General features: G+C 31.8%; 1 protein-coding gene across 1 annotated transcript in view; it reads left to right on the top strand.

Moving 5' to 3' along the window:
* Phip (pleckstrin homology domain interacting protein) overlaps positions 1 to 14,718 on the top strand; it is a 126,699-nt gene that overhangs the window by 89,119 nt on the left and 22,862 nt on the right. The window contains exons 23-31 of the mRNA XM_046420682.2: positions 785 to 1,016; positions 5,490 to 5,609; positions 7,640 to 7,747; positions 8,283 to 8,407; positions 8,541 to 8,623; positions 10,193 to 10,304; positions 10,469 to 10,530; positions 12,543 to 12,698; positions 14,120 to 14,240. Coding sequence (XP_046276638.1) covers positions 785 to 1,016; positions 5,490 to 5,609; positions 7,640 to 7,747; positions 8,283 to 8,407; positions 8,541 to 8,623; positions 10,193 to 10,304; positions 10,469 to 10,530; positions 12,543 to 12,698; positions 14,120 to 14,240 — 1,119 coding nt within the window. The remainder of the gene's footprint in view (positions 1 to 784; positions 1,017 to 5,489; positions 5,610 to 7,639; positions 7,748 to 8,282; positions 8,408 to 8,540; positions 8,624 to 10,192; positions 10,305 to 10,468; positions 10,531 to 12,542; positions 12,699 to 14,119; positions 14,241 to 14,718) is intronic.

Here is a 14,718-nt window from a genome sequence, read left to right on the forward strand (position 1 = left end):
AATATCTCAAACCAAACATAGTGTGTTGTATTGAGTGCTTTTGGCTTTAGCAGTTGAGGACATTTGTTATAGAGAACAGTCAGTCTGGCATTTGTAGTTATACTGGCAGAAGATACTCTGTAAGAGCTGAGTACTGCTGAGGAGCAACTTGAGATTTGGAATGTGCCATTTATAGTGGCAAAGAGTGGACTCAATGTAAATAAAATGCTCATAAATAAACTGAGGCAAGCCTGTTTTAGAATGTAGTATCTGAAAACATTTTTTATTTAAATTCTTAAAAATCATTTTAAATTTCATAATAAAATCATACTAACAATATTTTAGTTATGATTTTTACCTGGGATGATTTTTTATTAAATTATTCAAAACAAAGTAGTTAAATATTCTCACATACTAAAATTAAAACAGAAGATAACATATCTAGGTTATTTTGCCATAACATCACTTTAGTAAGACAGGTCTGAAAGGTAACAGAAAAGAAATGGCAAATATGATATATAAGTGAGTAACACCTATATTTCTCTGAATCATAGCATGCTTTGAAGCATAAGATGTTCCTAAGATGTAGAGAGGTAGAATAATCTTACCTACATGAAATATCATTTCTTCACATGCAAAGTAAAGAAATTTTGAAGATAATTTGAAAATTAAGAAAATATTTTAGATCTTTAAGTGTGTACTATTCTGTTATTCCTTTTTCTGTTATAATCTTTCCCTTTTTATTAAGCAAAGTCTTAAACTATATGCTCTATTTATATTTTGGAAATCCCTTCTTTTTTCTTAGTGACTACTCCAGTGATTATTCTGACTGGACAGCAGATGCAGGAATTAATTTACAACCACCAAAGAAAGTTCCCAAGCATAAAACCAAGAAAGCAGAAAGCAGTTCAGATGATGAAGAGGAATCAGAAAAACAGAAGCAAAAACATATTAAAAAGGAAAAGAAAAAAGTAAATGAAGAAAAAGATGGAGCAACATCACCAAAGAAAAAGAAACCCAAAGAAAGAAAACAAAAGGTTGATTTTAGAAATTGTAAATTTGTGTTTTCCTTTATGAAAATGACTTAAAGTGTGCATTTTTAAAGCGTAGTTGAACTTAAATATCATTAACCTTAATGATTTCTGTTAGCAAGTAATAATAGAAAATACTCAAATGTATAAAGTATACCAAAATACATCTAGGTTACACAAGTTTTTAGATGTTTAACATGTAATAGGGTTTACTCACAAATATAAGTAAATATTGAGCATTTAATTTTAATACAGGAACAGATTTTTTTTCTTGATAATCTGATGGGACTTACTTATATATTTTTGTAAAAAAACAGTTGCTCTAAAACAAAGTATATTTCTACTTAATTGAATTCATGTTTAACCACTCTAATTGCTAAAAATAAACAAATTCTAGGGAAAACATCACATAATAAAAAACAGAACTTGTTATAGTTGATCACAAAGCAAATATGAATTCAATGCTGAATTTTTAAAATAGGCTTGTTGTAACACGTCTTCATTAACTTACCTAGTGTGTGAGCCATAATTTTTTCGTCCTCTGGTGAGAGGAGTATTGATTTGTTAAGTCTGTGGATAATTCGAGAGAGAGCAAAGAAAGTAAAAAAAAAAAAAAAAAAGTATTATGGAAAAAAATTATCTGCTCTTATGGAGTTGAAATTCTCTAACCAGGGAATGAATATAGCGACTGTTTTAATTTTTGCTCCAAACTACATGTAGTATGAGGGCCATGTTGTCTGCTCTCTAAAATACTATAATAGGGAATCATATTTGGTTGAGTTTGTGTTTATTTCAGCTTTATAATTATGAATTACTTTAATCTGGATTCCATAGCTATTATTTTTGTCACTTTCTTTGTCCTTTGTTTGGGCAATCTTTACTGAAGAGAATGCCACATTTGCCCATACGTAGGTTGGTTTGTTTTGTATTTGTGAGTGATGATAAATATATTCTGAGTTGTTGTTTTATGTGATAGATTGGTTAATGAAATTGATTTAGCCATGTGTCTGGCTAATAAGGTAAATAATCTTTTTCATCAGTTTTGATGAACTTTTGAGATCTGCCAATAATATATCATAGAAAGAATGTAATTCTTTGGTCCCAAGAGCACAGGTTGCATTATCTGGTCTTTCTTAGTTTGATAGTTATCCACAAACTAATATTGTGGTTTCCTTCATGCATGGTCACATTTGAATCTTCTGTTTACTGTTTGGCATATTTTCATTTCACTGTTTTGCTGTGACAAAGTATCATGACAGGAGCTGTGCATGGAACACACTTTATTAAGGTTAAGATGCTATAGCTTATTGTCTTGAGTTTGAATTTTTGTTCACATGTCTACCAGTGCATCCGCAATAGATGGAACTATTTTATTGCTTAATCTTTAACTTAAATAACACAATAGTATTTCTATTTATTTTTACATATTTACTTTTGAGGTGGAGTCTTGCTATGTTGCCAAAACTAGGCTTGAATTGGCAATCCTGTCAGCCTCTGTAACTAGTTGGGATTATAGGTGTGTGCCACCAGGCCTGGCTTAGTATTTCCCTTATGCAGAATTACAGAGTTAAGAAGTAATGTTATTACATGTGTGAACAAACAAAAATATTTTCCCATAAGGCTAATTCTTTTATAATTAAGCAAAAAAGGGAGAGGTAATAGAAAATAATAATTAAAACTAAAATTCTTCAGAGATGTAGTAAACATATCTTAGGTGATGTACTCTCATAACATATATACATGTATTTCTCATGTCATTTGGAGCTCTGTATATTAGTCAATAAATATTTATTACAGTTTATAAAATAATATGATTTAAAAGGAAATGTAAAACATAGTGTTTATTCCAAAAATTATGTGGCCTAACAAGATGCTTCAGTGCCCTAAGATAAAATAGAGGAAATGTTATGTGGTCTAATAATATATTTCATTGAGATGTTTATTATAGAGATAACTCAAAAATTGAATGGGAGCATTTTTTTTTTTTTTTTAAAGCAAGGTTTAAATATTTTTTTGTTATAGGTAACACCTTTATTAATTTTTATGTGGTGCTGAGGATCAAACCCATTGCCTTATACATGTGAGGCAGGTGCTCTGTCACCTGAGCCACAATCCCAGCCCAAATGGGAACATCTTAATGTTAGGGTTTCAGAGAAGATCTCCTAGAATAAAAAAGGTTTGAGTTGGGCTTAGAAGAATTTCCATGAGTGAAGAAGATAAGGAATCGGTTAACTATACCTCCCCAAGTAAGAAAATCTCAAATCATGAAGCTGGAAAATTTGAGAAATACTCAATTTTAGCACCACACACCGGCATTAAAGTCTTCAACACATATGCCTTTAGGGATAACAGGGTCTAACTGTAATATACTTAGTGAATAACAAAGTGACTACTTGATAACTGTTCACAAATCATATAACTGTTTGGATATGATTTGACTTAATAATGTATCTCAAATCTAGTATATGCAAAACTTTACTTCCCAAGCTTTCTTCTCAAATATGCTCTATTCCACCATCACACTGATGACAACTCCTGTCTTTTGAGTTTTTTTATTCCAAAATTTCTGAAGTTATCCTTAATTCCTTTTTTTTTTTTTTTTTTTTTCTGTTATGTTCAACATCCATTCTAGCAGGGAATTAATCTGGCCCTGTCTTCTAAATTTATTCAGTATTTAACTGTTTTGCACCACTTTCACTGTTATTACACTGGTGCAAGCCTCCATGAACTATTGTGTTACTACAATAGCCTCCCATCTGTTTTCTGCTTCTACCCCTTTTTTCCTAGGTCTAGTCTCTAAAGCAGGGGATGATAAACTTTTCCATATAAGGCCAGCTACTTCACCTTTACAGACTTACAGCAGCCATAAATAATCCATGAATGAATGGGTACAGCTGTATTCTGATAAAACTTGATTTATAAAAACAGTTGGCAAACTGAATTTGGACTGTGCACCATGACTTGCCAATCCCTGTTTTAATGAGTACATAGTTATGCTCTTCTACCTAAAATTCTCTACCTACAATTCTCCAATGAACTCATCTCCCATATAGGAAGTATGAAAGACCTTTACTTCTCCCTTATTCTCCAAGATGAGAATGCTCCTGATGTGTTTGAGAATCATGATAGTGTGATTAATAAAAAGAGGAAAATGTGTAATGGGAAACAATTATAGTAGTATCTGGCAGTACTCGGCATTGTGATGTGCACTAAGTTCCCAGTTACTTGGGAGGCTTAGATAGGAGGTTCACAAACCAGGGCCAGTCTGGACAATAGTAATTAAAAAAAAAAAAAGTTAAAAAAAATTACCTGCTTCCAGTAGTGTTCATAATCATAATCTGTGGTATTGCTTCTTTCAGTAAACATTCCATTAACTCATAGTGGTAACTACTTTGTTTAAAAAAAAAAAAAAAAAACTCAACAGAATGAAATTTACAAGTCTTAGAGCATATACACTGAACCACAACAATTTAACTCAGTTGCATAAAGTTTCTCTAGTTATAATAGTAGGTTTCAAAGGCTCTTTGTCCATTTTTACTAAGTCTAAGGAAGCAATAAAAAGACTGTTAAGGCTGCTTGTAGGTGTTCAGCAAAGTTTTTCAGAAACCCTTTTCTCAGAGACATAGTTTTACTTTTATCCATCAAAGTTAAAAAGTAAGGGACATGGCTTAACATTTCATTTGGGGTCAGGGGAACTCTGATTTTCTTTTTTGGAAGGAGCTTAACATGAGCCAAGAATGAAATTGCTGTTTAAGAAAGGGAGAGGAGGGCTTATAACTCAGTATAACTCAGTGGCAGAGCACTTACCTAGGATGTGTGAGGCTGTGGGGTTTGACCCCCCCCCCCCAATACCGCAAAACAAAAAAAAAGGGCAAAAGAAGGGGAGAGGAACATCCTCGGGCTGTTCAGAAATATAATGTCAAGCACATGGAAATAATTAGCTTTCTGTATCTTATAGGAATACTTAACCCATATGAGAATATCTTATAATTTCTAACACTAAAAATAGGATTTTTTAAAATTCAAATTATGTCATAATTTGTTATAAGTAGTGTTTGTAAAACTGATACTTTTTTTAAAATTTTAAGTTGTTGATAGACCTTTATTTTATTCATTTATTTATATGCGGTCCTTAGAATCGAACCCAGTGCCTCACACATGTAGGGCAAGTGCTCTACCACTGAGTTACAACCCCATCCCAAGACTGATAGTGTTTTTAAAGGGAGGAAACCAACACAGAGCTTACACTTCAGGGTTTGTGGGGATGTCTTATATGAATGTCGTCTATAGATTTTGATTTTCCTGTCTAGTTTTTGTCAATGATTTGGATTAATTGAATAATTGTTGCTGATGCCACCGTTTTTTCTAGAGTAGATTTTTAATGTTTAAAGAAAACAATTTTTGTACGAAAGTCCTTTTCTTTAATGATCTCTATTGTGCTTCTTTGGATAATATTACTTTATAATGTTCCAAATTTAGAGATTGGCTGTGGGAGAACTAACTGAAAATGGTTTGACATTAGAAGAATGGTTACCATCAACATGGATTACGGATACTATTCCCCGAAGATGTCCATTTGTGCCACAGATGGGTGATGAGGTACTTTTAAACTTTTTAATTATTCTTTGTTTTTTGTTTTGCTTGTTTGTTTGAGTAATAACCTGGAACATTTTATAGTTCTTGAAACACAACTATAGAAGATTACAACAGGTTTATACAAATAACTCATTCACAGCTGTGTATGGAGAAAGTACATTTAAGGGGAAAGGGTTAACAATAATCTTTTTTAAGACTGCTATAAATTTTTTATCATCTAAATATTATAAGAGAAAGGAAGCTTTGTTGACATTTATTGCCAGGTGTGGTGGCACGTGCCTGTAATACCAGCAACTTAGGAGGCTGAAGCAGGAGGATCACAAGTTCAAGGCCAACCTGGACAATTTAGCAAGACCTTGTCTCCAAAAAAAAAAAACGTTGAGGATGTAGTTCAGTGGTAAAGTCCTTCTGGGTTCAATCACAAGTAATGCTTTTTTTTCTTTCAAAACAAATATTTATTTTTTTCTTTCTAAAGGAATATATTAAATATATTAATATATTTGTTTCTCTTAATTTAAAAATTAAATATATAGCATGTTACAATAAAATTTAGCTTTTTGCATATAATTTTATTTCAAAATATTTCACTTACCCATATGTTCATATTTGTTTCTAAAATCTATGGTCTTAGAATAAGAACTATTATTTATTTAAATTTTTATCTTTGGCAGAGTAGATCAAACTCAAGGCTGCATACCAGTTAGGCAAGGGTCTTACAACTGAACTATACTTCAACTCTCTATTTAAGGTTGTTACCCCTTGCTGGACATGGTGTCCCTAGCCTGTAATCTCAGTGTCTTGGGAGGCTCACATCTTCAAAGCCAGCCCCAGCAACTTAATGAGACCCTGTCTCAAAAAGGGGCTGGGAATGTGGCTCAGTAGTTGAACCCCTCTGGGTTCAGTTCCCAGGACCAAAGAAAAAAACTGGCACTCCCATTTTAGGCTGTATACTTACAAATTTAGAATGAAAATGTAAGGATTTAGATCATAAGTCTCACCCAGGGTCATATTATTTTATACACAGACATAGTGTTATCTGGTGTCTGTTAACATGAGTAACAATAATAAAAACTGAAAAAAGCTGCTTTCATAAAGCACTCTAATTTGTACTAAAGTGGTAACTGACAGTTAAACAAGGAAAACAAACTTTTAGTATAAGAGTGACTCTAAAGGAAAGTATGGAATAATTTTTTTTAGAGATCCTGTTTGCATCAGAAGTTTTGAGGAACTTGGAGCATTACCACGTTGTTATGGTATAGGTGAAATATAATGATTGGTCTTACAGATCCTACAGCATTAAGGAGAGACTAAATACATTTACTATGGTATTTCAAGATTGTCAGAAAGTTTGTAATTCCTGGTTAAATGATTTCCTTTGAAATTGTTTCCATTTTATTTTTGGGTGCTGGTGTTTGAATAGTTAAATTCCTTTTATTCAGCTCCATTCCTGCATTTGAAGTTGCAGACAACTGAATTAGTAATGAAGAGAGTGAAAGTAATAGGAAAAGTGGCTATTCCAAAGTATTACTAAGATCTTAATAGCATTTTTCAACAAGCTTTTTAAATTTGTAGTACTGAGAATAATACTTGGTGTCAAACTACTGTGTTCAAGTAATTGACAGTTGTTAAACATCACCTAAACTTGATCTTTATGAAATGAGAAAACATATGCTGCACTGTCTTACTACCTGCTAAAATGTAAGAAAAAAGTAGGTGAACATGAATTTATTATGATTACTGGTTACAAGTGACTTTATTTTGCAAGATAAATTAACTTATTTTGAACCTAATAAATGATGAAATAAAAAAAAATAATGCCCCATCTTAAATTTCTAAGTGTATACTAATGTTATTTAGAACACTTTGGTTATGATTAAGTGATGCTGAGACAATTTAAGGAATTGAGGGGGGAAAGTCAGTATCAGAATTTCTATTAGCTCAGAAGACACGAGATTTTCTCTGCAATTTTAGTTGATATCTTACATTCTTGGAAACATCCAGATTTTAAAATTGTGGCTTTTATCTTTTTTTAGGTTTATTATTTCCGACAAGGACATGAAGCATATGTTGAAATGGCCCGGAAAAATAAAATTTATAGTATCAATCCTAAAAAACAACCATGGCATAAAATGGAACTACGGGTATGGTATTTATTATGTAACTCTAAAGATTTATTTAGGGGTCATGGAAAAAAATGTATTAAGGGTTACTATTTTCACTATAAGAAACTGAATCATGAAGTACCCTTGTTTAATTGAAGTGGTTTTGGAGATTAAAAGGGTTTGATTTTTCAGTCAAAGAAACTCAAGATTGAGTTTATATTCACTGATAAACTTTATAAATTGCGTACAAAATTTGATCATAGTGAAAATTAGATAACACTAATGTTTAAGGTAGACTTTATTTTGTCATCTCGATTTTATCAGCAGTAGTTCAAAATTATCTTGCATTCTTTGAAATTGTTGGAAAACTATTATACTTTTTTAAAAATTGCAGTACAACCTGTAAACCATAAAGTGCACATCTTAAATACATAGTTCAATTAATTTTTACATGTGCACAGAGTAATTACCATGCAGATGAATATTAAAACCAAGAAATGTTTTCTTAGTTATGTTTAGCAATCTGTTTTGTGGTTTATTTTGTAAATGTGATTTCTTATTTTCTATATCTTAGGAACAAGAACTGATGAAAATAGTTGGCATAAAATATGAAGTGGGATTACCTACCCTTTGCTGCCTTAAACTTGCTTTTCTGGATCCTGATACTGGTAAACTGACTGGTGGATCATTTACCATGAAGTAAGGACTATTGAAAGAACCAGTAGTTTCTTAGTATTGTAGATTGTTTTTCAAGATTCAGATAAATTTAAACATGTTTTGAATATTTTTTCCTAAAATATGATCTAATCAGTTTGTTTCTATTTGTGCTTAGATACCACGATATGCCTGATGTTATAGATTTCCTAGTCTTGAGACAACAATTTGATGATGCCAAATATAGGCGGTGGAACATAGGTGGGTAATATATTCAGAAGTCATGGATGTTTGATATGTCTTTTTTTCAACCCAACAATTGATTTATTCTTTTTCATAATTTAGAAAAAGATGTTTTGCCATTAATAATAATGTTAATAACAAAGTATGATATGTATTAGAAGTATTTTTAAGTTTTGTTTAAATTGAAAATACTTTAGTTGATGCTTAAGTTTCAAACCATTTTATCTCCTACATTTGGTAACTGTTTATAAGATTCCTTATAATTTTTTTCAGCCTTTTTACATGTTGAATTAAATATTTATCCAAAAATATTAATAACAATTCATATTTGATATCAGAAGAAGTCTTGACAAAATGAGTGATAATTTGGATTGAGATTAAAGCTAAACTGACTTTATTAATTTTTGTTATTGTTATTTCTGTTATAATTTTAAAAAGTAATATTTAAAAATAATGTTGTAAACAAGTTTCAAAGAAACCTTGAAATTTTAAATATTTCCAGACATTAAGTTTTGTTAGTTTATGTACAAATGTTTGCTATGTATTAAGTAGTTGTTCTTGAGAATTTGAGATAAAGCCATTGTCATCTTGGAGTGCAGTCTGATATGAAGATGGTACGTATGATTTAGCAAAGCCCACAATTGATATATTAGTTATCTTTTCTCCAGTGTCATTGGAAGACATTGGCATGGTGATTTGTCATTTATTGGTCTTGGTAAACTTAGCTTTAAAAAAAGAATGGGCCATGTGCTGTGGCGCACAAGTATAATCCTAGTGGTGTGGAAGGCTGGGGCTGAGGCAAAAGGATTGAAAGTTGAGGGCCAGCCTCAGCAATTCAGTGAGACCCTGTCTTAAAAAATAAAAAGGAGTGGGGGTGTGGCTCAATGGTAGAGTGCCCCTGGGTTCAATCCCCAGTACCAAAAATAATAATTATTATTATTTTTACTTTAGCCTTTCCTCAGGAATTTTTTTTTTTCAGTTTGGGGGGAGGTTACAGGGGTTTGAACTCAGGGGCACTCAATCACTGAGCCACATCCCCAGCCCTTTTTTGTAATTTATTTTGAGATAGAGTCTCACTGAGTTGTTAGCACTTCAATTTTGCTGAGGCCAGCTTTGAACTCTTGATCTTCCTGCCTCGGCCTCCTGAGCTTCTGGGATCACAGGCATGCATCAGCACTCCTCTTTTCCTCAGAAATGTTTTAAGGCTTACTTTGAGAAACTTCATTTTTTGACTTTATTATTAAGTCTACAGATACTGTTCATTATGGTTAAGCTTGTATTTTCCAATTCTCCTTCTTTAACCTAATGTCATCAGTCTACTGGTGTAGGCTTGTAAATAGGTCTGTAAAACTCATAATTACCTTTATCGGAAAGCTTATGGTGTCAAGAACACTGTTTATAAAATAATAAGTATGCATATTAAATATCTCTCCCCCTACAGTGTTACCGATTTAACTCATTTTTGAATTAAGTGGGTCACTTTCTATGTTGCAGTTTCAGTGCCTTAGAGTTATACCTTAGGAAAACACAATTAACCACAACAAACATGCATTTCAGAGTAATGAGACAGCCTCTTTTCTTGTCCAGGTGACCGTTTCAGATCAGTCATAGATGATGCTTGGTGGTTTGGAACAATTGAAAGCCAGGAACCTCTTCAGCCTGAGTACCCTGATAGTTTATTTCAGTGCTATAATGTTTGGTAAGGAAATACTTGTATTTTTTTTTTTTTATTAGGCCAGTCTTGCTTTGAAATATTTCTTCATTTATCAAGAAAGGGATATATTTCTTGCAAACACTAAAGGAATTATGTTATTCATAAAAATTGTAGATTGTTTTTAATTTAAAAATTTTCCTTTCTTAAAGCTGGGACAATGGAGATACAGAAAAGATGAGTCCTTGGGATATGGAGCTTATACCTAATAATGGTAAGTATATGTTAGACTTTATGCATCAACCTTATGAAGTTGATTACTTAAGTAAGAAATGTGTTTTGTTAACTCACTACCACATAAGGTTGTTGTGAAAATTTAACAGGAAACATTAATTCAACAAATATTTGTTGTACACCTATTATTGACCCCAACGGTTAGGGAAGCTCAGCAGTAAGCAAGATAGACCATGATCCTTACCTCTTGGAGTTTATAGCATAACAGGGAGTATTGAAATTCATTTATTACAGCAAATGAAAGTTTTTAATTAGTTATTATTCATTCCTAAAAATGAGTATTTTAGGGACATTTTTTTGTAACTCCAGCAGAATACTTAAAAGTATAACATAATAGTTAAAAGGTCATGCTTTTGAGTCAGATATAGATTCATATCCTCACACTGCCATTTTTCTATGTGATTTTGGCAAGTTCCATAGACTTAAAGCCTCAGTTTCTTAGGACTCAGCCTTTGATTATTTAAACAAATACCTTTCTTATAGGGCTGCTTTGAGGATTAAATGGCATCATGTGTATAAAGTGCTTATTATAGAGCCTGACACATGTAAGAGCTCAATGAAGAGGTAGTTGTAATTAATAATAACCATCATCTTGCATATTGTCTGACACACTCAGGATTTGGGAGTTAGCCCTAGGCAGTGAGTATGACATCTTCCTTGTACTGAGAAAAGGTGGGTATGGCTGAAGCATGGAGATTACATTTTCCTTTTATCTTATTACCTGTTTTGTTTCAATTTTTAAAAAATAACCACAGATACAGTTAAATATGCCTAAAAGGGATGAAAGGGACATATGCAGATTACTAATGATTATTTTATAGAAAGTGGAATTAGGGGGACTTCATACATTATCTTTTACATTCCACTTTGTTTGAGTTGTTAACAATGTGTTACTTTTGCTATGATCTTTAAAAAAGAATAAAATGTCTGATTTGTAATATAGTAGAAATAATCATTTACAAATGGAATCGCTGAGTTGTTATTGTTACTCCAAAAAGTCAGAAAAGATAGAACTCTTGGAGAAGTTAACTTAGTCTGTTATTAGAGCCCTTTAAAACTACAGAAAATCAACTTGTAAACATTACATGTCTTATCTGGTTTTGTCCCTCTTCCCTAATGAAAGTTTGAATTTGAAGTCACATTGGACTATATTGAGTTCAATAATAGAGCTAATATGAGAGTAGTGAAACAGGTGTTGTAATACCTTAGCTATTTATAAATGAATAAGTGACACTGATTTATTAAACTTTTCATATATAAATATATCTCTATGTGTGTGGTGTTGGTGGGATGTTGTTTTTGTTATATCTGTGTGCAGAAAGAGTTTAGTTACAGTGCAAGGAAGAAGAGTTTTATACACAAACATTGACATATTTCCCGGATGAAGTCCAGTCCAAAGGAATTATTACCTGGCATATTTGTAGATTTTTGTCATCACCACCCTCTAATGATTTTCTTAGCTAAAATGTTAAAGCTTTAGACATGTGAAAAGCTTACTTTTATCACTTCAGAGCAAAAAAAAACACACAAGGATTATCTATTAGTATTCACAATTCTATTTCTACATTAGAAAATTTGAGGCTTTGATTGAAGTATTTTTGAGAAATATTTTCTTTAGCTTCACCTCAAGGTGTGGTTTATTAAAGTAAATGTGGCAGTTTTGAAATGATTTAGAAAACTTTGAAATTTGCGTCTTTTTATAGAACTGTTTTCTCTTACCTGTAACTAGATTACAGAGCAAGTTTTCAGGTATAATTTTGGAGGAATAATCATGATCATTTAGAAAATAATTTATAAATTTAGGATCCTTTTTAAAATAATGTAAATTTTATTGACCCTTGAAATATATTTTCCTTTACGAAAATGAAGAATATATTTACCAAATCTTTATAAAATTAGACTTTAATTTTGTGACATCATTAAATTTACTTTCTAAAGGTAATCTAAACACTAATTGCCAAATTTTCACCTATCTATTTTTCTATTTTTTAGCTGTATTTCCAGAAGAACTAGGTACCAGTGTTCCCTTAACTGATGTTGAATGCAGATCATTAATCTATAAACCTCTTGATGGAGAATGGGGTACCAATCCCAGGGATGAAGAATGTGAAAGAATTGTTGCAGGAATAAACCAGTTGATGACACTAGGTAACTATCAACAACACAGAAGTATAGAAGATGAGGCAGGGATGCAGGGGAGCAGGAAGCAAACTACAGTAAAAATACTATGCCAACAAAAAAATAAATAAATAAATTCTACAGTGCTTTTCAAGCATTTCTAATAGGAATCTTTTCTTGAATGAGATCTTAATGCAAGATTTAAGTATGTAAAACAGATATAAATCACATTTCTCAGCTGAATTTCAGAATAAGGGCCTTTTATAAATGCCAGAAGTATCTGAAAAATCTGGATCCTCCACAATCCAGTTTGAAGAGCCTTGGCATATTCAAACCGACATGTAAACTAGAGGAGTATTGGAAGCTAGATTTTAAATATATAAACGGTTGTACCAGTTTTCCCCCAACTATATTAATCAAACATAAGAGAATCTTTTTAAGGGGAGAGAAGGAGGATTATGAACTGAATTGTATTATTAAAAAAAAATAAGCAATAACTACAAAATTTGATTATCTAGACTCGGCTTCCAAAGTAACTCTCAGCTAGTTTGGTGGCTTATATCAACCCATTCTGCCAGTGAGTAATCAGCTTCAAAAAGTTTAGAGACATGAGTAAGAAGAGTTGAAGATAATGGGAACACAGATTGTAGGGTATTCAAATCTGAAGGCTTTTGTTGAGTAAGAAGAGTTGAAGATAATCGGAACACAGATTGTAGGATATTCAGATCTGAAGGCTTTTGTTTTTTGAGGTGCTGTGAAATCAAACCCAGGGCCTTGTACATGCTAGGCAAATGCTCTATCACTGAGTTATATCCTCAGCCCTTGCAAAATGGCAACAGTTTTGTAAAAGTGGCCCTACAAATACTGTCATAAGAAGTAGTTTTATATATGAATGAATAAAATAATATAGAGAGTAGTTTTAACTATATTCTCATTTTTGCTCTACCAGTTTACTTTGTGCCTTTGAATCAGTTATATTGAGTCAAAAACTTCTGAATCTGTTTCCTTCTCTCTCATTGCCTAATATTTCACAGAATAATGTAAGAATGAGATAAAGTGGTAAGGTTTGAGAAAGGTCATGTTCAAATGCAACATGCTAAGGATAGAATGGCTTTATCAAATATACAGATTCAGGATGACTGGCTGTCAATTGAAGAAATATGTGTGTGTTTTGAATAAGTCAGTTTTAGGAATTTTTTATAAATTTATTAGGATGTTTGTCTTAAATTTGTCTATGGATAAAAAAAAAGAAATCCCCAGAATTTTACAATGTTAATGTAGGTTTAGTAAAAAATGACTCTCTTTATGTCAGTTAAATTATGAAATTTTAATGAAAAGACAATGCCAGACTGAAGTCTGTGTGAATTAGGACTTAGTCTAAAATTTGAGCAGAATTCCTTTTGAATTATTTTGAACATAAAAAAATAAATTTTAAAATTTATTTATTTTAGATATTGCTTCAGCATTTGTGGCCCCTGTGGATCTGCAAGCTTATCCCATGTACTGCACTGTAGTGGCATATCCAACGGATCTAAGTACAATTAAACAAAGACTGGAAAACAGGTTTTACAGGTTAGAATCATTTGATGTGGATACTACCAAAAGGAAGCTAAATGATTCATTCTTTCACTCTTTGGCCAGTCTTCTACAGCTTTGTTCTTAACTTTTTATGTTTACAAATGTACATATAAATCACCTGGGGAACATGTTGAAAGGATCTGATTTAGTAGATTTGGAATAGGATATGATATTATAAATTTCTAGCAAGTTGACTATAATCTTGATTCTGCTTGTTTAGTTGAATGTGATTCCTAGATACAGTTTTTCTAGATGTGATATGACTTCATGCTCATTTTCTTAATATAAATCAAACCAAATTATTTACTTTTCTCTCAATAAATAGCATATTAGAATTTTTGTTTCTTCATAGATTTTTCTTAAAATATTAAAAATTACTTATCTTTACTTATATTCAGGTTATGAATCCTTTTGAAAAATGCAATTAGAAAAGATTTAGTTTTTCATAATTGAAGAATAGTATGCCATAGAA

The sequence above is a fragment of the Marmota monax genome, unplaced genomic scaffold (genome assembly GCF_021218885.2).
Source record: "Marmota monax isolate L192 unplaced genomic scaffold, Marmota_monax_Labrador192_F-V1.1 WCK01_AAM20220418_F8-fsc00365, whole genome shotgun sequence".
In the NCBI taxonomy this organism is placed as follows: domain Eukaryota; kingdom Metazoa; phylum Chordata; class Mammalia; order Rodentia; family Sciuridae; genus Marmota; species Marmota monax.